General features: G+C 36.4%; 3 protein-coding genes across 16 annotated transcripts in view; 1 reads left to right on the top strand and 2 right to left on the bottom strand.

Annotated features, from left to right (window-relative positions):
* The window catches only part of lgals3a (lectin, galactoside binding soluble 3a), a 43301-nt gene that overhangs the window by 3172 nt on the left and 13053 nt on the right, over positions 1 to 27076 (top strand). For 3 of the 12 annotated variants that reach the window (XM_087278001.1, XM_087277992.1, XM_087277999.1), the window contains exons 2-3: positions 5342 to 5454; positions 26872 to 26889. In XM_087278001.1, coding sequence (XP_087134127.1) covers positions 5446 to 5454; positions 26872 to 26889 — 27 coding nt within the window. In that variant the 5' untranslated portion in view covers positions 5342 to 5445. 12 annotated transcript variants of the gene reach the window in all.
* Positions 1539 to 13103, bottom strand: cnih1 (cornichon family member 1). Of its 3 annotated transcripts, none has more exons than XR_015505062.1 (6): positions 12977 to 13094; positions 10044 to 10112; positions 5360 to 5472; positions 5049 to 5192; positions 1878 to 3021; positions 1539 to 1758 (listed from the first exon to the last, which is right to left on the bottom strand). XR_015505062.1 is itself a non-coding variant. In NM_001033106.1 (5 exon segments), coding segments are annotated over 5 exon segments (435 nt in total). In that variant the 5' UTR covers positions 13058 to 13103; the 3' UTR covers positions 1539 to 2993.
* On the bottom strand, positions 15254 to 23266 carry gmfb (glia maturation factor, beta). The gene is given in 7 exon segments (NM_213110.1): positions 15254 to 16707; positions 19048 to 19121; positions 19257 to 19339; positions 19458 to 19507; positions 19631 to 19680; positions 19792 to 19888; positions 23161 to 23266. Coding segments are annotated over 7 exon segments (429 nt in total). The 5' UTR covers positions 23164 to 23266; the 3' UTR covers positions 15254 to 16635.

The raw sequence follows: 27076 nt of genomic DNA, 5'->3' as shown, positions 1-27076 counted from the left end.
GAGTTTTCAGTGTGAACACACTACTTACACTATTTATACTACAAAATGGCATAGAATAGTGCATAAGTATGCGATTTGGGACGCAGCTTACCAGTTTTGGCCTCTGTATCTGAATTATTTTACCCACATTGTTTACATAACCTCTGCATCAGCAGCCACACCCCAAAGTCTCCATCTGGCTTCATAGATATGCAAATAACAAAGTGTACAAGCATGCAATGATTGGACAAACACTTTGTGGTCGTGAACCCTACACAGGTGTCAACCAATATAACAAACATTTTCTGGAAAAATTATCTTTACTTGCTTACAGTTAACACATACTATACCTATAAAGAATCATACAGTGCAAGTGCCATGTAAGAAACAGCTATGGTTTGTGACAAGGTGGACTTTCTAATTCCTCTTTAATGTGGTTTTTGCAAAAGAGTATCATAGTTTTTATTACCGATTTAAAAAAATGCTGGGGAAAAAAAACTGCAAAACATTGTATTTTTCACTCGAGAGCTGAAACAATTTTGCTCAGTTATTATTCAATGATTGTGTGCCACAATTTCGGAGTAAAGCTGCGGTCACACTGGACTTTTCTCCACAGACTTCTATTCATACGCACGGGAATGTGTCAGACCAGAAACACAAGCTCGTGTGATGAGTTTTGCAGTTCGCTGTGTTGCAAAGTTAAAGCTTGGTGAACTCTGACCTGCATAATTGCATCACTTGACTGTGTGTGAGACCAATTGAAGATCAAAACATCACCTCTCTGGACAGGAATTTAAAACAGACCAATCGGTCAATTTTTTTTTTGTCTAATCATCTTGTTTAATTCCACCCCTTTTTACAACGCCGTACAACAGAATTTCATATGCACAAACTCTAGTGTGACCGCAGCTTACCACTATTAGGCCAGTCATGATATCTATTTTTTGTGGTACAATTTATAGCACCAAAATGTATTGTAATAATAGTAATTTTTAGGCTATTTTGACACTATAATACCATCATGCAAGTACACTCTTCCAAAGAACATTATTTTATTCTTAAGAATATTTCATTTAATCATAGTCATTTTAACGATGTAATAATTAGGTAATGGAATCAGATTGTGAACATGTATATGCCAAACAAATGAATAATAATAATTGATGTTTACAAAAATGCAAAAAAAGAAAAGAAAAAAGTAACAGATGTATTTTCAGTCATCAGGCTCCCACATGAAAATATATACTACAGTACACAGTGTTTTTTTTAACATACTGACACCTCCAGTAAAGATGGAGGCTACAAAATCAACTAAAATGTGGCTAGAACTGGTTATGTATGGGTGAAATATATCACATCCCCAAAAATGATTGAGGACATGTCCACATGATTTCCGATAAGTCGATATATTGACTATTGTGACAGGCCTGAATTCTATTCATAAGACAAAGTACCACAAAAGCATAGAATTATTGTTCATTTCTATCATAATAAAGCAAACTTTTCGTTTCTTCAAATGACACCACAGACAGAACACACCATAAGAATGTCATGAGAAGTTTGTCTATAGGGGAACTTTATTGGGAATTTTAAAGCAATATTACAAGCAAAAAAAAAAAACTAGATAAAAAAAAAAAAACACATTTACAACAGCTCTTGCAGGACTTTATAACATTCAAACATACAGATCTAGCTGGATTCAAACAAACAAAAGCCAAAAAGGGGAGAAAAAACAAAATAATCATAGGATTCAAACTTGATTCCTGGAGGGCCACAGCTCTGCACAGTCTTGCTCCAACCCTAATCAAACACAGCTGATCAAACTAATCAATGTGTTCAAGACTACTAGAGACTATTAAGCAGGTGTGAGTTGCAGCTTAACTATGCAGAGCTGCGGCCCTTCAGGAGTTGAATTTGAGATCATTGCTCAAAATATTATGAACTCAAAAATAACCTATTACTTTTAATACCACCCTGATGGTCCGGGTTTGTGGTTAGGAACCAATGCATGACCTGCCAGTGTGTTTTAGGATCTTTCCACATAACTCTTAATGCAGGAGCAAACTTAAGCTTCTCTGTCGGTCTCTGATTACTGACAGTGACTGAATAAAAGAAAACAACAACTTGGCACATCACGATCATGCCAACATAAACAAAATAATCTAAATAGTGTCCACACTCATCTCAGCTATCTCACAAACATAACGGAGAAAAAATAATATTAAAAATAAAACAATTACACTTGGAAATACAAAATACACACAAAATGCAAAATAGGTTACATGTGGAGCATTTCCAGAGTGTATGAGCAAAACAAAGCCTTCAACTCACTAAAAGCACCATCTGCTACCAACAACACCATAAACGATGGCTTGAAGTTAACACTTGAAATGGAGCATTAATCTGATAGGAACTGCCACCGTGAAGCAGACCACAAGCTTGAACTTAGAAACTCGAACTATCATGAATCGCCATAGCAACACAAGCTTCTGAAGGACAAATTAAAGAAGCGACTGAGCCAGAAGGCAGTAATATATTAAAGATAAAATAGGTCTGTAAAAATGCTACAATCAAAATCTTTATTTTGTCCCACAGTTTGAAAAAGCATTGAGTATTATCTTAGCTCATAGCCATCAGCGGTATAGTTGAAAAAAACTTGCGCCTCTGCTTCAGACACAATCTGGTCAAGCAGTTTGTGTAAACCCCGTCATCTCATCTATGGATGCTTTCAGTGTGTGATGCTTTGCCATTGGATGTGGCAGATGTATAAGACTTAAACAGGTTGTATTGAGGAGTTGGTGATCGTTTATTTTTGCATGTGTGGTTCTGGAGGTGTGCGGGCCGCTTGTGTCCTGAATCGCTCTTTGCTGATGAAGAGTAAATAAAGTCGATGTCCATTTGAAACAGCTGAGCAGAACTGAGAGAGATGGCAGAGTTCAAATTTAGCTCCATTTGAGTTTTAAAAAATCAGCATCTCAAACGCCTTCATGTACTCTTTTACAGTTGTATCCCGTTTAGGAGCTCACCAAAACATAGATCATCCTGTAACAGAGACAGCAGAGAGAAACATTAGCACCGCTATAGGGTTTTGGAGGACATCACTTTGTTTACACCTGGTATTAGGAAGTAACCAAACACGCACTGATATGGTCCAACTAGAGATGAACAGAAATTGAAATTCAGGTCAGAAACCAAATATTTTTTATGCATTTGGCTGAAAACCAAAACTGCTTTGTAGTACTAATTTATTAAAAATACAGAAAATATAAAAGAATTGAGACTTTAAATTTAGCTAATGCAATAACAACAATTTGTTGAGGACTCATGTATGGTCAATAAAATGTTACTAAGGCTACGTTCGTTCACACTGCGAGGCTTAGTCCTCCAATCTGATTTTTGCATAGCTTTTTACACTGTTGTTTTAAATATGGCCCATAATAGATTTCCAGTGTGAACAAATCATGGTCCTTAACTACCCCACATGCGCAAAAGTACAAGTTTGAAACTTAAAATACGTGTTTTGAGATGATTTGTAATAATGAGAAGTATCACTGACCACTGATGTTTAGTGAAATCATCATTAGTTAATGAGCAGCCACAGGTTGAACTACGAAGGCAGGGCTCACTGGTGTTAAAAATGATAGTTTGAGTCTGATAACCTACCCTGCTGTTAAATCATGTTAATTTGTTAAAAACAGCATAGGCTTTATCCAGTCAAAACTCAAAGTGAAACTGAAACGCTGACTACCGGCATATTGTAGGATTTTGTGTTTACCCAAAAAAAAAAAACGTATAAAAGAGCATTACACTCACTGCATTTGGTTTTGCTAATGCAGGGTTCAACGCTAAGGATATTTTCTACAATATATATGAAAATATAAAAGTCGCATGAATTCCAACATGACAGTTCACACTGCAGTCAGCTTGCAAAACATCAGATCTGTATCTGATTTAATACCACATATGAAAGTGGCACAAATCAGCATTGAAATGATCAGATTCCATGCAGTTTGGCAAGTTCACACTGTCATGACAAAAACGGATCTGAGTCACGTGTAGACAAAAAAAAAAAAAAAATCAGATTCGGCCACATTTGCCTGCAGAATAAACGTAGCCTGAGAGTGATTTTACAAATGTTGCCATGACAGTACAGAAGTACTATTGCAAGCAGCAGGAACAAGAACACTACATTAAAATGTCCTGTAGGTGCATCATTTAAATGAACTTTATGGCCTTTTTTATGGATGGGCTTTTCTAGTAATGTTGGCCATAGCTTGAGCAAAAGCTAGTCGACAGTATGTCCAAATCAAATCACTTTTATTGTCACATCATCAGCAGCATGTGTGCTATGATGAGTGAAAAGCTTAAGAGTCCATACAGAGTTTCATAGCGCATTGCTTTCCTTGTCCAGCGTGAAAGCTGCATCAGGCTGCACAGTGACTACGACTGGAGGAAAAGTGTAGCATAGCTTTTTTTTGGGGGGGTTCATATTCTTATCCATTTTTTCTTTTTTTCCAAATAGCAGTATAGTACCAATTTGAAAACTCAATGCATCCCTAAATCAAATGCATTTAATTGGACTGTCTCACTCAACTAGTTAAATGTTTTTAAAGAGCCTCAAAAGACCATCTACTGATCTTACATGTCATCATTAGAGGATGTGTTGACATGCCACTAAAACAAGGTATTTATTCTTTGCTAATTACTTCAATGTTGCTGAATTGTTTAATGTTGTAAATACTTTTCATTCATTAGCCAGCATTCTCGTAGGTTGTGTAACTTTAGTTAACTCAATAGTACTCGTATGTCATGATTTAGAAAGTTATGTAGTAGAGTGACAATAAAAGAGAAGAGTCTCAATGAAATCTGAACAAGTGATGCATTTGAACATGTTAATACCAGATAGAAACAGTAATGCAGGTGGATACAGGATGATATAGTAATATTCTCTGCCACACAATTTTTCCAAATATTCCAGATCTTAATATTATCATTTTGTTTTTTTTCTCCTCACATTTGATGAATACAACAGTTAAAATGGTAGAGTATAAAATGTTAAAAATGCTTACCCGTAAAGATAGTAGAAGAACGAGAGGAGGTAAAATGCGAGTTTGCACCAGCCCTCCTTCTGACAGTATGCAAGAATATCTGCATTCATTATTGTAGTGGGATCATACAAACCAGGTCCACTCATAATAGGACGGCTCATATACCTGCACACACAACCAATTGAAGTTGTACTTTAAACATTGATAATAGTGTTGATAAATCACATATTAACTTAAGAGACATGAGCTCTGCAGTGGTAGTTGATATATGGCCAACAAATTCTGAATGTGGGTTTATTTGTGATTTGCTTCAGGATGAAAGCTCCACCCACCTCCAGATGTGATAGGCCAGCAGGGGTACATTGAGTCCAAGCGTCAGCCATTCAGCAGCGCACAGGAACATAACGCAGAAGAAAACATGGATGAGGTACTCCGGCAGGACGAGCTGAGGAAACCACAGAACACATGGTCAGACAGAAAACACACACACAGATCCATCTCAGAGTTCTATTGCACCTAAAGCCTGTGACCATAGTCTAGCCAATCAGGTGTAAGAATCATTAGGATTACCCTCATCCCATGAGTGCTAGAATTTACTGATCTGCTTAAGTTCACCTAAATCTCTCTAAATCTCTGAAGAACCAGATCTGCTGAGAATGCTTGTCAGAAATCATTATTTAGAGCAAATGGATCTTTAATAAAATAACTTTGAGTAACAAATTTATATTCTATTTGTTATACATAAATTAATGAAAATATGTCTAAGGCCCACCTTCCAACTAGCATTAAAGTGCGTTTTTAGTAATCTAATTACAAGTGGTCAGCTGAGACACATTACTGTTCCCATGTGGTATAAAAATGTTCAAAAGCATCTCTTGTGACCACTTGTTCAGAATTTATCAAAACTCCATCCCTTTAATTTTGTTACTATTTTAATAGCTTTCGCTGGAACACCAAGTGTGACACGAGTAGGGATGCAACGATTATAGATTTTGGTTGCACGATTGTAGTCTGAGGAATAATCACGGTTATCATGATTATTATGCATTCGTTAATTTCAAAACACTACTAGTTTAGAAAATAACATTAAAACTCATACTTTAAACTTATTTATTGCTGCTCAGTAACCAATCAATACAGCACTAAATAATAGTAAAAAACAAACAATAGGTTCTTTCTCTTTGGACTTAAAAAGTGAAAAAAAATGTTTTTGGCATTTAAAAGTAATAATTTTACACTGAAAATAAACAGAACCATGAATGAATAAATAAAAGAATAAGTGAAAAATATATTTATTGTATTTCCCTTTTAAAGAGACTAAATGTAGTCAAAGACTGCTGAGCCTCTGTCTGAAAGACACTTTATCAACTATATTACTAAATTGTTTGGTATTTTTCCATTTTGCATTTTTTTCCTCTTTGGAGTAGAAATGTGTATATTCCATACAAAGTATGAAGCTGATTGGTTCAGTTCTTGTCATGTGACTCGCAGTGCGCTCGCAGCATTCTCTTAACTAGGTGCATCTGGAAAGAGTGAGTGGCGCCTCTATTGGAAAAAACGAACTTGCGCGCTCAAAAGACTCATCATGCCCTTTAGTAGGGCTGGGCGAAATCTAGGATTTTTCATAAAGTTTGATCGAATCACGATTTCGAATTTTTTTTTTTTTTTTGTAACTAGTCAACTTAAAACATTACAACAACATGACTGAAGTAACATTCTCTTTATAAGTAACTTGAAAAACCATCTGGTTAACGAACATTGTATTTTTAATGGCCATGCCATACATAAATTGGTCAACAAGGTGTAAATAAATGTAAAACAAATTCACGAGTTAAATATCGTTGCAGAAGATTTGAATAATAAAACATTTGTGTAAATATTGCAGTTGCAAGAATACAGGGGTATTTTTGCAAGTTTTGCTGAGCCTAGGAAAGATTGGCTGTCAGCTCGGCTTTGACTTTGACTTCTTCTGATTAAATGACAGGCTGTAATGCTGCTGCCTTTTTCTTAAAAAGATACAGTGGAAGTAAAGGACTGAACAAGGAAACTGTAAAGCCTAATTTAACCCACGGTGTGAAGTTGTGGACGTATAGCAGGTGCAAATACAAGCACCAGATGAGTGTCTAATATAAAATAATATATTTAATCTATTTTTCTTTTCCCCCCTTTAAAATATCAATCATTTGATGTGCTTTGCACCACTCTCTGTATTATGCTGCCTGATTAGTCTAGTTTTCAACTAGGTCCGCTAAACATCATGGGGGCGGGTACTTTCATTTTCACTGCTATAGCTGTCAGCTGCTCACCTCTGCTCGTGTTCAAACCAAAAAATCAGCGTGGTTCGAACTAAGATCGACACGGTTTTTCACATGGCAGGTTTTTACGTCCTTCATACATGTTGAGATCGAGTTTATCGACTCGATGAGGAAATATGTCTTGACAATCCACACAGACGTGACTTAGTAAAGCGTTAAGTCATGTAGGATTTTACTGCCCACAACTTCATGCATTGGGTTAAATTAGGCTGTCCAGTCGCTGTGTTCAGTCCGTCACTACCATGATTGAAACCCAGACAGGCAGTCAAGCAGGTTGCACACCAGAAGCGCCGCAAAACGTCGACATGATTCACATAATATTTACCATTGAAACTAATATGGCGCTCTGTGGCGCAGCTGAAATATGAACTGAGTGTTGAATCGTGGCTGGGCGGCGCTGGTGTGTGTAAAGAAACTTGTTTAGAATTCTAAAATCCATGGCGCTGCGTGGTGCTGCCTCTCATACAGAGAGTGAACCAAAGCGCATTGGTGCCATTATAATGTTTCAAATATTTTTATTAAAAAAAAAAAAAATTCTCAACTTAATATAAAATTAAATCGTTGTCAAAACGTAAATTCGAATTAATCGCCCAGCCCTACCCTTAAGGCTGGTTTGTACTTCTGCGTCAACCGTCGAGCGATCAGCATGACCCACGGCACCTGCCTTGCGCATAGTCGTGCATTTATACTTCTGCGTGCTGTTTGAATTGCTCTACAATAACACTTCAGAAACGCTAGCTGACAGTGAGGTTATGTACCTTTTATGTCAAGTTTCTTCGCAGGCATTTTGTTTTTTTCTGAACACCACCTTAATGTACAAGTAGCTCAAATTCACTTATTGAGGCGGGAACCAGCAGAATAAATCAGCCTTTTGTTTAGAGCCTCAGCCAATGTTAATCCCGTGTGTGTGGATATTAGTCTCTGTGTACAAGCTCGGAACTTTAAACTAGCATACAGTTGATGTAACTTTTATTTGCTGCAGTTTTGTTCTGTGCAGAAACGCAGTGTTGAGAAGCCTTTACGATTAATTAACCGTCAAGAATTAAAGTGTGGTTAATAGTGAAATCGGTTAATCGCTGCATCCCTCAACCCGAGTACTATTGTATGAACGAATATGTTATTCAGATGGGAGCCCAATTTTAAAATGTTACCATTTTTTTACATTATAAAAAACACAAAAAAAAAAAACAAGTGACCTTAACTAACTTAATATTGCACATTACAAAAATCCCTATGTAAATAATGAAAAAGATATTAGTTTAGACAATCCTGTATCCATTTAAGAACTTAATAGGATATTTAAAATGTAAACAAGGGATGTCAATTAATTCTACTCAATGTCCTCTGAAAAAGGGCACCCATCATATTATCATATCTTCTAACACACTGAGATCTGAAGAGTACACCATACCACATCTGCTTTAGATTTTGTTAAATACAGAGTACCAAGTTTGACTTAGGCAAATAGAACATCTGGCCATTAGCAAATTACTGTAATTAAAAAAAAAAACGAGTCAACATTAATTGCACCCCCATACCCCAGACTTAAAACAAAAGTATGGGAACAGAGGCAGGATTGTGTTTTATACAGGGATACAATGCCAGGCAGTGTGAGAAAGGCAGCCATGCTGAGGGAGGGAGCAGCCACAAGGACCCCAGGCTGCCCCTACCATGCCTGATAGTAACTGTTAAATGAGGACAACACACGAAGCCCATGCAAGAAGACAGTAAAGGTGTATTGTATTCTGCTTTTAACCAACACAAACACATCGTTTCAAAATAAATTCAAACTTGATGGTGATTTTGAAGTAAAATTTAAGCATTTACTTCGGAGTGATCAGACGCATCCATTGATAAATACCCAGAAGATCCAAAAAGTATTGCTCAACTGTGGATTAATGTGCACCAAATGTGCTCACTTCTAAACCCTCTCTTCTTTTACATCCATCAGATACAGAATTTCTCCTGAATGATCCTAATGGTACAGCTCTTTAGAAATAGACTTTCTAAGCGAAAGATTATAAATGGAGTTAGTCGCTCTGGGTAAAGAGCAAACGGAGGGGGGCGGGACAAAACGGCACATGCATGTTTTGAGCATTTGCAAGTCTTTTCAGTTAACACTTTTGCCTTTCCTACACTCAAATCTACACCTGTGCAGATGGCATCTGTTCCTCCACCCAAACCCACAGTAACGGACTAAAACCAGCCAAACATGAGTGAGATATGAGCAACCCTGAAGGAGCTAGCTTTGGTTTGATCAGTCGGGCAGATGTGATGGTGTCTGCATGAAAGACGACCTCTGAAATCAAGTAGTCTATCTGGCATATTCTAGGTCTCGTCTCCCTGCTCAGTTAGTTAACTGAAAAGACATTTGTAAACACTCCGCTCGTGCACACAGAGAGACTGTTACTGATCTTAAGCTGAATTCTGGTACCAACCTTCAGAGCAAGCCTGACCCTTTTAATTTTTTTCACCCTGTCAACTGTCTTTGAGCCAATCAGAGAAAACAAAAAGGTAGAAAGCAAATATTTAGAAAATAAAATACACAAAATGCAAATCAGATTATTCGAACCAAAGTAGTGTTAGTGTTGGAAAGCAACATTCACTGCAGATGATTTAATCAATTAGCAGAACAGTGTTGTGATAGTAGAGAAGAAACAGGAGTGCATGCATCACACATTTTTATCTTTTGAGCACTTACCGGGTTTAAAGTGTTACACTGGTCTATAGGATTCTTATAGTCAGTCTTCAGCTCATCAAATGCAATTATCTGAAAAACAGGGGGAAAAGTTAAGCATTCTCCAGTAAACATCACTTAGCTTGTCTAAACTTATTTTGAATAATTTCTAATAATTCAGAATAATTTACACAAACTTGATATAACAGTAACGTACTACTGTATGCTAATTACATTTGAGGAACGCAGTAATGTAACGGATTACAATAAAATTGTGTAAAATGATTACAGTTGCTAAAGTCAATGTAATTGGGTTTATTACTTTACAAATTTAGTTTCTGTAAGAGAATTTTTAAAATGCAATGAACACTAAAATGGTTGTGGTTGTTTTCTCAAGTAGAAATACAGACATTTATTTCATTGAGCATACCAACATAAACATTGCTGTGAAAATGCAGTCTAAAGAACTTTCCACTGCTTTTAACTCAACCAGCAACTTGTTCAAGCACTTGAATAGAAACATTCTACGATAATGCTTGTCAGAGTTGTCACCAAGGAGGACACCGGTGCCCAGAAACACAACGCCCCAACTCAGCCTAAACAGACTAAATTGAAATTCTTTGAGCAGGATTGGGAGAGAAGGTATATTCTGATTGTTTAGAGAAGCGTAGCTGCTTATGGGGCCGTTCACATGTTTAGTCTTTTGTGTGTGCTCACATTTCCCAGGCGCACTCAGTTGAAAACCAGTGAGTCACATGACAACTGACCAATCAGCTTTATGCTTTAAAATATACATTTTGGTAGACTAATTACCTCAGATTGCTTTCACACCTGTGGATCGATTCTTTGTCCCGAAACAGGGATTAAATTTGTTACAATGTTGCACTTTGTTCTTAGTGCGGTTCACTTTCACACTGCAAAGTTTCTAAACAGACCAAAATGTAATGTATTTTTTACTTAATGCCATGTCAGCAACCAAGGCTATTTTCATGGCAGGAACCTTTCAATAGTAAATATACAATTTAAAATCAACAAACAAATGAGTACATAAATTAAATAAGATTTTTAGTGTTGATGCATGATAAAAATTCTAAAAATCTTTTCTGGTGTCACTGTTAAAAATGTCCTCAAGAGTTCATTTCATAAGAAAGTCTTCTACAACCATTAAAAGCAGGACAGTCCAGTAAAATGTGTTTTATAGTAAGGGGAGTTTTGCAGTACAAACACTGAGTAGGGTTTTCAAACAGACCAAAATTGCTTAAATCACGCGAGTCCCGATCAGCTGTCATGTGTCCTTATTTTAATTCATGACGATGAGGTAATAGGCTTTACATTATAGAGAGAAATAAGAGATTAACCAATACTGCTGTTCTGTCAATTTTCCTAACAGATAAACAGCTCTCGTTAATAGTCAGCATGCTTTCACTTTTGTTTTTGACATGAAACACACATTTGGTGGTAGGAATGACATCTCGCCCTACTCATAATTCTCTCTTCATATAGCCATTTATGCATATTACATATCCATGATACATTGTGATATAGCCTGGTTCGGATCGTATTACTTTCTCATGACAATCGATCTGCTCCAGAGTTCGTTTCAATCAAGCCGAGACCACCTCATTCAGGCGATCTCAGACTGATTGTTTTGGCGCAGATCCGAGCGCGATTGCTGGATTCACATATGCTAAACAAACCGCGATAACTGGGGAAACTCACTAGGTTCTGAAACAAAAGTCTATGTGAGAAAGCACTCTCAGACAAACAGAAAACCCACTATACTATAGATGTAAATGTTTACAGTATACAGTTTTCTTCTAAATGTCCTCTTTTGTGTAAAAATTAAGTGAATGATGAGAGAAGTTTTGGTCTTTTGAATTTGTCAGGCTGCTGTGATCATACCATTGTAATGTTTTTAGTGAATATTAAATTACTGAAAGAGCTGCTGTTTATTTTGTAATTTATAGGTATATTTTATGTTTTAAAAAATACTAAAAGTAAAGTAATTAATAATCCTATTACTTTTTACATGAAGTAACTAGTAATGTAATCAGATCACAATTTTCCAGTAGTAATCAGTAATTTGTAATCTATTACTTTTTTTTAAAGTAACTTACCCAACACTGATAGTAATATATGGACCGCAAACAAAGAAGCTTTACATCTATAAATTTTCAGAAAGATGAACATTTTACTTTGAGATCAACACTTAAAGGGTTAGCAGGAAGTTAGATTATTATTAGGTCACTACATATAAATGCCAAATTTAATATTATTACATGCACTTCCCAAATTCCTCCATGATGAATTGAATGCAATTAACCAGGGCAGCAATGAGATGTCCATGTGTTGTCTATCTCTAAAGCAGGTTATTACCAAAAGTCATTAGTGAACCAGCTAAAATAACTGAACAGTGGCTTTCTTCTGTTCACAACTCAATGTGACTCCTATATTAAGAACAACAACAAGTTTTGTCTAATTCTAACATGCTAAATCCCAAAGAGGGCAGTCAAACCTAGACTAACGGGTTAAGGGCATGACAGATCTCACAACATAAACTTTTAGATTCTAGTTATTCGTTCATGCGTGTTGATTTTAGCATCAGTTGTGTTTTAATTTATGACTAATCTGTCACACATGCACGAGAATCAAACGGGAGCGCGCCCCATCCGCCCTATTCCCCAGTAATTGTTATAATGTATAAACAGGTTAACATATATAACAGGTAGTGAATTAAAGAAAGCCAACTCTGTAAACAATGCGTTTAAAAAACACATGAGTGCCCCACAGTAAACATCTGTAGTGGTGATAATATTGGGTGTCACCAGCTTGCGGTCGTGCCATTCATTCACGGTTGCTTGGCGCCCTGCTTTATATTTAACTAAAATCCCCACGCGTCTAGTATCTGTGTGTTCAGTACATCGCCGAGTCCGTTGGAGTACATTCAAAACACTTACATGCCAAATAGCGAAGAAAATAAGCGCCGCCGTCAGCAAAAGCGCCAGCATATAACAAAAGGCCGCGAATGTGAACGCCATTTTTCGCTCATGTGGAATTATCCAGACCGACGACTGCGGTGACGTTGAGACAGCTGTATGTCACGTGACTGAAAAAGTCACATGGATATTAGAAAACACGCGAGATCAGAGGAAGAACAAAATAAACAAGTACTTCGTGTGTATCGGTGGACAAAAGCACAGTTGGACTATCTTCATACAGCTGTTTACTTTATATTCTTCATGTGCTCTTAAAGGACACGTCTCTCAATATCTAAAAGAATACAATAGTACAAAATAATCTAGATAAGTAGACGCACACACACACACATATGTATGTGTATATATATATATATATATATATATGTGTGTGTATATATATATATATATGTGTATATATATATATATATATATATATATATGTATATGTATATATATATATATATATATATATATATATATATATATATATGTATATATATATATATATGTATATATATGTGTATATATATATATATATATATGTGTATATATATATATATATATATATATATATATATATATATATATATATATATATATATATATATATATATATATATATATGTCTTTCTGCCCCATTCTGTGTTTAGAAAACATGTATTATGTAATGATATATTATCCAGAATTACAAATTCAGGTATTCAGACTACAAATGTTTAGTGAAACCATGACTTTAAAAAGTATAAATAGAAATATTATTATACTTATTATTGCAGCTGAAAGGACATCCGCTGCATAAAACAAATGCTGGATAAGTTGGTGGTTAATTCCGCTGTGGCGACCCCAGATTAATAAAGGGACGAAAAGAAAATGAATAAATTATACTTATTATAAAGAAAATGTAAATACATTTGCCTGATTTTTGTGAAATTAAGTAATTCAGTTGAATGTCGCCTGTGACCACATCATACAAATCATTCCGACATATATTCAGACTCAAGAAATGTAAAGTCAGCAAATAAAGTTACTAAAACAAGACAAACTAGTTGATAGCATTTTCATTCACTGCTGCAAGATGAAAAAATGACAAAAAATTGTCTGGTGGTGAATGTTTGTTAAGGGTTTGATTCATTAAATGTTCACCAGACAGATAAATTCAAAAGCTCATGAAAATGACTGATTTAATATTGTTTTATACAGAACAGATGTCCCACAGGGGAACAAGCATGGCCAAATCAATTTGTTTGTGTCTAAGGCAATTACATTTTCTCACCTAGCAGATATTTCCTGCCCATTTTTGGGGATGTTAACTTAAGGAAATCAATGTTTTTTTATTTAGTTCTTAATACTCTTTCCAAATAAACTAATAGACTAAGATTGATTTAAAGCAGTGTTTCTCAAAAAAATGTGCTCTGCACATTTTTATGTCTCTTTAATCAAACACTCCTGATTCAGATCATAAGCTCATTAGCATAGACCAGGGGTGTCCAAACTTGGTCCTGGAGGGCCGATGTCCTGCATAGTTTAGCTCCAACTTCCCTCAACACACCTCCCTGGAAGTTTCTAGTATACTTTGAAAGACCTTGATTAGCTGGTTCAGGTGTGTTGAATCGAGGTTGGAACCAAAATATGCAGGACACCGGCCCTCCAGGATCGAGTTTGGACAGCCCTGGCATAGACTTAAAGACCTGTAATGGCTGTGACAGACAAAAGGAGAAATTCAAAACATGCAGTGCTGGTGGGCTTCAAGAATGTGGTTGAGAAAAACTGATTTAAAGTATCCTGAAAGACTTATTTAGAGCATTTCCTTTGCGTTTGTTTATTTTCCTTCAGCTTAGTCCCTCATTTATCAGAAGTCACACGATGGCCAATTTAGTTCAATTTACTTATAGTGTATGTCTTTGGATGGTAGGGGAAACTGGAGCACTGGGAGGAACCCACACGAACATTGTAAGAACATGCAAACTCACTAGAGAAACACCAACTGGCCCAGCCAGGACTCAAACTAGCAACCCTTCTTTCTGAGGCAACAGTGCTAACCACTGAGCTACCTCATTGTATTCAAGTAGCTTTGTAAAGTGCCACAACCAACCCCAAAAAACAGTGAAGAAACTTTGTGTATTTTTCCCTTTGCTTGCTTTACAAATAATCAAAACACATCCTGAACATGATCACACTTAACCCACATTACAATTATGAGGTTTAAAACAAAAAACTTATAAATATTAATCAAGAACACTCCAGTTAGGCACACAGTCAATTTTACAAAGGAAAAAAACCTTCTATTTAATTATTCAAAACAGCAGACAAATGTAATCGAGAAACATACCGAAAGGTTATCTGTTGTTTCAAGAGAGAACTTGACTTATAAATGATCAGGAAAAGCATCTTCAGTCGTTAAAAATTAGATGTTAGACACATACACAGTTCACTACTGTACTGGACATATCATGAGATGTCCACATCATACAAACCATCAAAGTGAGCAGTTGGTGTTTTATAGGAAACGGCACTAATAATCACAGGTGTTACAGGATCTACAGATGTACAGAGATGAGCCTGACCACAATAGAGCTCACAGATTCTGAAAAAACATGACCTGTAAAGGTATTACTTACAGAAACCATAATACCATCACTTTCTCCAGCTATTCCTGTTATTCTCTTTAGCTGTAAACATTTAAGCAATTTCCAGTGTTTGCATTTCGACAATAGAATGATTGTATTTGCATAAAGATGGAAATAGCGGTGCTCGCATAAACATAAGAATAGTGAAAAATGGCTTTAGTTGGACAATGAGAAAAAGTATTTTAGTATAACAAACTGAGCATTCATGAGACAATGCCAGTGGCTTAATAACACAATAGCACATCTCTGCCAGTGTACATCTAAAGTTACACATTTCCAAAAAAACTGGGACAGATTTGTGCTTAAGGACATCTGGGTGACGTATACCAAAAACAAGATACAATAAATCAAGAAAACTGAGTCCCAGAACATAACTGATTTGAAGAGATTTGCTTGTCACAGACTTAAAAAGGCAAAACAATAGGAATTTATGGCATTCAAGACAATAATTCAGAAGCGCTCTCTCCCAAAAATATCAGTGAGAATTCTGACTCCACCACCTACCATTACAATTCAACACACATCAAAACAGAATAGTCAAAAATTGGTCAAATTCAAGGTAGAAAATAAATGTACAGAGGATGAAAATAATCGGGGCTTGTAATATCATGCCTTTACATGAAGAATTATGGGATTTTACAACCCAAAAAAGGCGAAACATCACATTAGTTTTTAAATCTCATTGCTTTTTCGTCTGTCCTGAAGGTCAGTAAGATTGGACCACCCGTGCAGGCCAGTGCAATCTTAACTGCTCAAGGACGAGAGTGAAATGATTCTTTTAAAATCCAATGAACAGTTCAGGCTACTTATGGAATTTGCTTTCATATTTTCAATCCTTTGCACCTCAAATCATCTTAAACTGGTACAGGCAGGTTTAGAGTTTGGGCAGAAGCATTCAAACATACACAAACAGACAGTATCAGATGGACTATGGTGTTTGCTCCAGTTGGAGGTGATGGTCCCACCTTGGTCACTCTTCAAACACGAGCGTTAGTGTGTTTCGGATCGGTCTTAGCGAAAGAATCCTAGTTTCTCTCGGAGCCACTCCTCTGTCAGGTCTTCAGTGTTACGGATCTCAAACACCTGAAAGAAAACGGATGCAGACAAATTTTTAAAAGACACACAGTTGAAGACTAAATTATTAGCCCTACTGTTTTGTTTCTTTTTCAAATATTTCCCAAATGATGTTTGACAAGGAATTTTTCACTATTTCCTAAAATATTTTTTTTACCGGAGAACATCTTGTTTGTTTTATTTCAGCTAGAATAAAAACAGTTTCAATTTTTTAAAAACTAATTTTAAGGTCAATATCATTAGCCCCCTCAAACAAACCACTGTTATACAATGACTTGCCTAATTACCCTAACTAGCCTAATAAACCTAGTTAAGTCTTTAAATTGCACTTTGAGCTAAATACTAGCATCTTAAAAGATATCTAGTAAAATATTAAGTTCTGTCATCATAACAAAGATAAAAGAAATCAATTATTTAAATCATCCATTCATTAATTTAACCCTTTATCATCAATAACACCCATTAGAAATGAGTTATTAAAACTATTATGATTAAAAAGGTATTGAAAAAAGTCTTTCCATTAAACAGAAATGGGGGGGGGGGGGGGGTGTACAGGACGGCTAATAATTCTGGCTTCAACTGTTTTTAGAAAATATCTAATAAAAAAATTTCAGATAGGCCTTTGTAAAATGAAAGTTTAATATGGCTTTAAAACGGTTTGATTTATGTATTGTATATAGCTAAATTGGTTTAGCTTTTGTTAGTTTTATATTGGTTTATTTATTTATGTGATTTTATTATATCCGATATTTGTAATTCTTTAATTTATTTCAATATAGCTTAAGTTATTTTATGAAGATATCACTATTGTTTTAAGTCTACAAAAGTGGAAACATGAGGGCGATTATACGCAAAAAGACCCCAGCATATAAGGCTAGATGTTTTCTTTCCCTTTTTTTTATTTGTTTGGCGCATGTACTCATGTGCGATCGGAAAACTGTGTCCGCACTCCATCTCTCCTTTCACTCCGCCCCGAAGCCCCAGTTGGCCTTCTTTGGCCCAAGGTACCCGCTGGCCCCAAGAAAGCCCCGCTTTGGCCTGATTAGGCCCCGGAAGTGACAGTGAAAACGTGACTGGTCTTGGCTCACTTGCTTTAGGCGCGATTGTGGAAACACGGCTAAAAATCATATAAAGGGGCTCTGAGATCAGGTAGGTCTCGAGAGCTTCCATTAGAAAAGAGAGGAAAAGGAGGAGATGGGGTGGAAGGGGGATTCTTCCAAAACAAAGATAAGGCAGTGGGGTAAAATCAGTCTATTTATTGTAAGCTTGTATTAATCTGATTACTGATTAAAGATGAAAATGCAGCAGTGCTCAATCATATCACATGCTCCTCTCGAAATTAGCTTATGAAACTTCACTTAATTCATTCTAGTATTTTCCAGAAAAAGAAACTTTACCAGTAAACAAACATTACCAGTAAATTCCTAGCTTAATTCAAATTTTAAGTCAAATCTATATAGTCTCTAGCGTTGAATCACGTCAGTCTTTTGCATGTTAAATTTGCATTAGTTTGAGCGCAAAGTTGATTGCTGCATTTCATTAAAGCCCACTAGTGTTTCTAATAATAATGGTTAAGAAGCTCTACATAAAGCCCCTTTAAAAAAAAAACAACTACCTTACTGTGTGTGTTAGTACCAAAAATTATAGAATACACAAGACATGTCACTCATATGGTTTTGAACGGGGAAAAGTGTAACGGTCAATATGGCTAATGAAGCCCCACGTACTGTACTAGTACAGGAGCCAATTAGCGATCGCTATAGACTGATTTTTCACCAGATGTGTACTTTTACGATAGTTTGATGGTCAACAAACACACTGGAATTTCAGCAAATACTTGCTTCACAGACATAAGTATTATATCCACATAAAGCTTGAAATCTGTACTTTTAAATGAACAAAACAAAAGTTTCCTGTTTTTGTAATCTGTATAAAACAAACACAATGTACAGTGCATCCTGTTAAACGCACATCCCTGTCTTTTCTGGAGGAGATTCGATATTAAGACCAAGCTGTGAATTACTTCAGAAGAGCAGCGCGATCAGACGATAAACAAGGTTGGTGTTGTGATCTCGTTCCTTTTGAATGTGCGTGCGCATTAGCTCAGGCACCCTGAAAACAAGCCACTTTTGTTTGATTCTGCTGTTTAGAAACAAAACTTATGAGACGGTTGTTAAAGTTTATTGGTTATTCCAAATATGTAATGTAATCATGAGCTTGGCAAACAGTTTTGAAGAATTTGATGTTTCCCCATTCAGACAGAATGCCCGAGCATACTACCCGAGAGGTGTTTCAAAGATGGCCGCTGAGTGAAATGACTTGTCTTAAAGAAACTTTATTTGTACTCACCTTGGTCAGTTCAACTGTCTGTACCAGTTTGTTTTTGCTGCCAGCATACATCATCTGCTGCTCAGGTTTGCATCCTGGGAAATAAAATTTTGATTTTAAACACTCGAAGATCATTGATGGAGGATATGCATGCTGAGTTTTAAATTGAAACAAATAAAAGCTCTCTAATCATAATGAAGGGCTAATGGGTGCTTGTATTTTATATTTACCAACAGGACTAGAGAAGATGAAACACAACGGATAGGACACTCTTCCATCGTCATGCTGGTACTTATAGCTGTAGACTACAAATGTGTCACTTATGTTAAGGAATCTAATAATTGATCAATGTTGAATGTGTTGAACGTTTTTTTTTTTTAGAGTTAAAATCATAATACAACACAAAATGAGTTTGTTTTAGTGAAGGATATCTGGGCTGTCTTTCTGGCAGCTCATTCTTCAAGTCTTCAGGAGAAATATCCTGTAAGAAGAAATCAAAAACTGGTTTAAACCTCTGAGTTGTTCATATGTAGCTCCACTAGAAAATCGCACATTATCTATTCATGCAATAACGGTGGTCATGGTGGTAACTGTGTAAATGTACCTCATGCTCCTCCTCCAGGATTACCAGCTGTTTGTCTTTGTCAATCTTCACTGCAACCAAAGGTGTAACAGCAATATCAGCATTCAGTCCCCACAATACATGAGAAAATGTAAGCATGTGAAACGCTGAGTGTGTAGAAGTTTTATTTTAGTTCAACTCACTGATAATGGCGGCATTATTAGTTTCCTTCCTGAAGCGGAAATCACGCAACTTTTTCACCAGGTCCTCGTCCACCTCACACACAACTAATGACTCACTCTGCACACACACACATTGAAGACAGTCAGATTAAATGACAAGCATTTGAATTAAGTAATGGCCAGAAAATATATTTACTAGAACACTTCAGAAGGCTGGTTTTAACATTTGTTATTGAGTATAATTTATATATCATCTATGTGCAAAGACAACTATGTTTTCTTTACTATTTACATTTAGAGCCACACTGAGATTATACTATTTGTAGGTGTGAACCATATAGTCATTTACAAATTAAAACTGTTAAAGAAAAGCTTGAGAAGGCACTGAATCTAAAAGGATATTTTCTTGGGTTACAGCCACACAAATTTTGGAAAGATAATATTTACCACTCAGACAGGTATGCTGCATGCAGTTATTTTCATGACATGAGATCTCAGGTTAAACATCATTTGTAGTTCAGAGATTCCTTTTTATAAGGAAAAAGTCTCAGCTATATGCAAATTTACTTATATTTGTTTTTTTAACAACTATAAATATAAATTATTTACTCAGTCATATCGATATCACAAATATCTCTATAAATACTCAAGACAGGGCCTTAAAAATGTGGATCCAAAAGGAAAAGTTAGTTCAGAAAAAGGCTCCCAAAGGATGTCGAGATAGCAAATTGTATTTACACTCCTATATTAAGTATATTGTTTATACTTCTTGAGTTGTAAACATGCAAACAACAACAAACCAACACTTGTTGCACATATGTGTTGTCAAATGTTTTTGGTTTTTTTTTTAAGACTAGCCATGACCAGTAAAAGTCTTCTTGATCCTGCAGCTGGGAATCCCATTTGTTCATGATTCGCTTAGCATTTACGCTGGTATTTTAAGTCAAAACTTCAATTCCTTTCTAAACAACCAAACCTTTCTCATTGTATGTGCTGACAACTCATGAAGAGCTTATAAAATACATACACACAAACAAAAATCTACAGTGGGAATGGTATTATTATGATTTTATTTAGGCAACTAGTGACATTATCTTCTATTTTAGATTTGTTTGGATGTTTTTGATCCATGACGCATTCATATTTTTATTGAACCACACAATGGTTCTTTTTTGGAGGTTTGTTTTATTGCCATTTTTGTTTTTATATGATAGGACGGTGTGATCACAGGAAATAAAGTTGAAGAGAGAGTAAGGAATGGGATCAGGAAAGGTCAATGAGTTGGGACTCGAACTCGGGATGCTCATGGCACTGTTGCCATAAAGGTAACCATTAGGCCTTAAGTGCCAACAGTAGACCTATGCTGTATCTGAAATCACCCCTAATACCCTCATTCACTATTCCCTACATTAGTCCACTAATATAGTCCATGGAACAACTATATTGGATGAAACGAGTCAGTGAATCAGAGCACTCAGGGCACTGGAAGTGATGCCTTTTTGTTTGTGTTTGCTGGTTGATAAATCTCTCAGACAGATTAGATTTTCAACTTCATGGTCAGTCCCTTTGATAGTTATTTAACATTAAACTTTCTGTTAGTAATGAAACCAAGTATTTTGATTTCTGTCATGTATACAAACGTTATTTCGCTTAATTAATATTTAATTTAGAATTTTACATCAATTATCAATAGGATTTCGCTTTAGATGCCATCTAGTGGTCAGAAGCGGAAATTCATTCAGCCTGGAAACTCGCGGAATAAGGTCTGTCTGTGGACTGCAAGACAAGGGTGTAACTTGTGGTACGTTCGAGGCGCTGTACATCTTACACTTAACATTAACACCTACTCTATACCTAAACCCAACCATCAAAGATATTAACTTCTATACCTAAACCAACCATATACAAAACCATCATCGTTACTAACGTCTTTACCTTCCCAAACTCTAAACCCAACCATCACAGTTTTTAACGTACAGCTGTGAGTTGCTGAGATTTTCACAACTGTCATGACAAAACTGACGAAGTAGTGTGGAGGGGAGTTGCATGGTGGAGTTGCGAAATGAATGAATATAATAATACATCAAATATATAGGTTGTGAATACATTTAGAAAAAATCTTTTTAGAAAAAAGATTTGGTAAAAATGTTCTCTGGTAAGTATTTCTGGTATCTTGCCAACAACACCTTGTTTTGACTTCTTGTACTGTTCAATGGGATCTCGATAACTGCAAGTTACGCCACTAACTTACTACATTGTTACTCCCCTTCATCTTACACCCCCGTCTTGCAGTCCGCAGACAGATTTAATTGAACTTGCGTGCATTATGGAGATTCCTAGCTGTTAAATGTATGGATTGTAGACTCGTTATGCTGTACATTGTGGGATTGATTGAGTTCACTATCGTTTCGGACACTATAAATTGCACTAATTGAGGGTATAGTGGCTGATTTCAGATCTTGGTCTGCTTGTGGCAGCGTTCACACTTATTTAAATAAGCAGCACCATCAGACAGAAAAATCACAGCAGATTCTACTTTAATGGAACCAAACCTGCCCTGTGTGAACACACCCTTATAGTAACATCCAACCAAGGAAACTATACTATATTCCTTAGGATTGTGAAAATATAATAACAAACTTTAATTCATTATCTGCTGGTTTACTCTGACCCCACAGCACCCAGATGGAGGGTGTTTCACAACAATGAAGGGCTCACAAAACTCAAGCACCATGAAAACTGGTGTGGGTCATCACACTGATGTCATCAGGAGGGACAATGACGTTTCACGTTGCTGATATGGTGGAAAAAGTGAGCAAACGTGTTTTGACGTGCAGTGCTGGTGGAATGCAAACAGTCCACCTTTATTTTATTTCACCGTTTGCCATTTCTGCTCTGAAAAAAACATTGTTTAACCGTGGTTCGACGTGCCATTCATATCAGAGGATCCTCGCCGGCTGTTTGTCGCTCAGCAGATTTTCCAAATTTCCCTGAAATCCTGAAGTGTGAGCACGTCCCTGCCCGCGACAGGAAATGAGAAATCCCCCGGAGCCGCCGGAATTCCATCATATCGCAATTATGTAAGGCGACCCTGACCCTTTCAAACCCTTAACGCAGCTTCAGTGTAAATGTAACGCCAAATGCGCCTTTTATGACTACTTTATTGAGTCGCTGAAATGCAGAAAAGGGTTTGACATGCAGCTCATCACAAAGCATTGGGTGGAACTGCAACAGGGCTCAGGAAAAAACAGCCCGTCTAAACATTCACGAATCGCAGACCCCTGGAGCGTACAGCGACATTTGGATACCCCTACGTGTTATTTTACAGGCTATAATTCAGCCCCGTCATTAAAATCCTTTCATTAATCCAAGGCAGTTTTTTGTACTCACCATTTTCACAGACAGCACGAGCTCAGCAGTGCAGGAGTTCTACCGTGCCGAGTCTCGTGACGCTCGTTTGTCCAATCAGAGCGCGGAAACGCTCTAGGATATGCATAACAGGCTGTTCCAGGATCAGCTCTTTCTCCTGTGTCTGACTCTGATCCCAGAACAGCGATGTTTCGACACGAACTCGGACTGATGCGCGAGGAAAGAACTATCGGATGTGTGTTTCTATCTCTCCAGCCCTGCGGGGAAATGATACACTGTTGGTTGTTCGCTCAGAATAAATGAACTAAGTAGTGCATGCCATTCAACAAAACTGGCTTATGTCAGCGGTTTCCAATGCTTCACTATGTATCCATATACTAACATGTTATACATTATATGAACATTATACACGCCTCTAAGATAGTACTGTACTAAGTTAAACAGAAGTGTTTCGGACGGTTTTCTTCAAATAGTACTGTATTAAAATGTAAGCATTTATTTATTTGCAGGTATTCATGAATTATTTATTTACATGTATTTGTATTTTATATTTATTGTTTTTAAATAATATTTGTGATCACTATTATAAACGTTAGATTATTGAATTAATAATAAAAATGTATTATTTATATATTTATTTTAATAATTTACTACACTGTAAAACCCAAAAAGTTAAAGTAACTCAGACCATTTGAGCAAACTGATTGCAACAAACCATTTGAGTTCAAAAACTAATCCTAATGAGTACTGTGAACTTAATTCATTTGAGTAAATGAAGCAATTTGAGCACAGTAAAAACCAATAAATGAAGAGAACTCAAAGCAACTGAGTACTGTAAAACCCAACAAGTTAAGACAACTTAAACCGTTTAAGGGAAACCGATTGCAACAAATTATTTGAGTTTGAGCTTTATTCTCCATTCCACCTGGGGATACTCATCCCGAGGTCCTCAGATTATGCGGAGTCACTGATTGGATCCAAGACCTACAACGAGATGATCCCAAGGTGTCCATATCCGGGACCAGGCTGTATCCTGAGCTGCTGCTGCGGTGGTGGTCATGGAATCATGAGACTGATTCCAGTGGTGCACCAGGGACAGACGAGTCTTCGCTGAGGCCAGCTTCCAGCCTCCACCACTGAGACTGCAGCTCCGCACAAGACTTTTGGCCAGTGGAGAAATTAAAATGGTCGTGCCGAACTGAGTCTGGTTCTCTCAAGGTTTTTTTTCTTCACTCTCCTATTGGTGAAGTTTTTTTCCCTCTTCGCTGTCGCCACTGACTTGAATGGTTCAGGATCTGTAGAGCTACGCATCGATGATTTTGCTCTTCAGAGTTTGGACTACTAAGTATTGATTTCAAATCACACTGAACTGAGCTAAACTGAACTGAACTTAAACACTAAAAACTGAACTACCCTGATCCAGTTACTATGACCATTTATGTGAAGCTGCTTTGACACAATCTACATTTGTAAAAGTGCTATACAAATAAAGCTGAATTGAATTGAATTAAACTATATGAGTTCTGTGAACTTACTCCATTTAGGTAAAAGTATTAAAGTACTTAATTAACTCATTACCTTCAACACTGAGTTCACTCTTTTCAAATGAGTAGAATTAACTTTCAGTCAATTTTGAGTTAAGTACACTCTTCATTTGATAAAGTTGACTGTTAGGTTTTACCGTGTATTAAATCTCATTTTTATTTAAATTAAAGTATTATTAAAGTATTTATTAAGGATTAGTATGTATATATATCATATAATGCCCTAAGTTAATACATTCAATGTATTCAAATATTGTTTCTTAAAAGTCATTTATAAATGTCACATTTACAATGAAACAGTTTTTAACATATATATATATATATATATATATATACATTTTTTTTTTATTAATTAATAAAAAAAATTTTTTTTGCTAAATAATCAAACCATTTTTTTACCAAACTTTGAATTGTATTTGGGTATATCCCACACATCAATAAGAGGCTTGCAAAAAAAATAAAAATAAATTCATGTTTATCAGAGGGGTCCTGGAGGGCTAGTGTCCTAGAGGGTTGAGCTCCAACCCTAATCAAACACACCTGAACCAGTTAATCAAGCTCTTACTACATACTAGAAACTTAATGGGTAGTTGTGTTGAAGCAAGTTGAAGCTAAACTCAGCAGGACACCGGTCCTCCAGGACCGAGTTTGGACACCCCTGATGTATATGTATATGATGACATGGTGGCTCAGTGGTTAGCACTGTCACCTCACAGCAAGAAGGTTGCTGGTTTGAGTCCCGGCTGGGCCAGTTGACATTTCTATGTGGAGTTTGCATGTTCTCCCCATGTTTGCATGGGATTATTCCGGGTGCTCCAGTTTTCCCCACAGTACAAAGGCATGTGCTAGGTGAATTGAATAAACTTAGTTTATGAGTTTGTGAATGCCAGAGTGTATGGGTGTTTCTCACTGCTGTGCTGCAGCTGGAAGGGCATTTGCTTATATATTTATTTTAATAATTTAATATTCTTATTTTTACTTTAAAGTATTTATTGAGGATTATTATTTATATATTTATTATAACTATAATTGTTTATGTGCTTTTTCAATAAATTTCCATATACCCGTATCACCCTAGTACCTTTTGTGACCCCCTGCAGGGTTGAGAAAATCCTGCGCCAAATGAATACATTTAATGTATTCAAATATTGCTTGTCACATTAAATGTGAAATCGTTTTTGACGTTTTAATTCAAAATTAAAGTAACGTAAAATAAGATTTTAGTGAAATATATATACAAATATATAGCACATTTTAGAAAATGCAACCATTGGTTATTTAAGTGTTCTTAAAGGCTTAATAAATTAATTGAAGTAAATATAAAACAAAATAATTTAATAGATGAAATTAAACAATGTTTGATCCCAAACTTTAGTGTAATTAAACAAATGTTTTGAATTGTATTTGGGTATGCCCCACACATTAATAAGATTATTTTATATATGTATATTTGACACATGTTTGGCCTCCTAGTTTAATAGTAAACATTTTGTCAACCTTCATTTGTCGTTTTACAGGAATGGTTGTTTTATTTGAAGCGTCCCAGATCAGAAAACACCCCCTCCTCTAGCAAACTCCGCGCATGCGCAAATGAGCCAGCCCATCCCTCAGATGACACGCCCATCGGGGAACGTGCGCGTGCATAACGCTCATATCTGATCTATAAACACAGTAGATTGTTTCTTGCCTTTGACCACAGCGTGTGCCGTCTGATCCATATACTTTGTTGCTCACGATGTTGTTAAACACGCCGTTGAAAAGCCTCAATGTTCCAGTTATCACCTCACTTCCTGTATAGAGTTTAGTAATTCTGACTTTCGGATCTTTTCGGGCGACGGGACCTGGTACTTTTCAAAAGCCCGAATCCTCGGACCGCAGGCCCCGATCCAGGCGAGGTGCTGATTACCACAAAACTGCTCACATTTCACTCAAAACGCGCATGTGTGTAGTCCTGCCGCACATTAGTGTATGTTTATTTGGAATGGAGCCTGATTTCAACCTAAATAAGAGATTTGTTTAAAGTATAGTGGCTAAAATAGTCGCATTCGAGAATGTGTTGGCTCCTGTGACGCTACTCTCTATTAATAGCGTTTTCATTATTAGTTGGCTACACGTTCAAGATTTATGACAGAATGAGGTTTGTATGTTATTGCATGTCATTAATTGTCACCGTTTGTTTTTCTTTTAGGCCATGGCAGACTTTTCGGTAAGTTTCCTTTCTTTTTAACTGTTAATGAATAATCCTGTTGAACAATTCATTTTCAGCAGTTTGGAATGCATTTCCTCCTGTGTTAGTACAATAAGAAACTTTGTGTGTTTTTTTTATCCGTGATTCCACTAGTATAAATGACTGTAGAGTGCGTTAAACTTACCCAAAGGTGAATGTAGACCAT

The sequence above is a fragment of the Danio rerio genome, chromosome 13, assembly GCF_052040795.2.
Source record: "Danio rerio strain M-AB ecotype USA chromosome 13, GRCz13ab, whole genome shotgun sequence".
In the NCBI taxonomy this organism is placed as follows: domain Eukaryota; kingdom Metazoa; phylum Chordata; class Actinopteri; order Cypriniformes; family Danionidae; genus Danio; species Danio rerio.
Note: the sequence above shows the minus strand (reverse complement) of the source record. Positions and strands in the feature narration are given on the sequence as shown.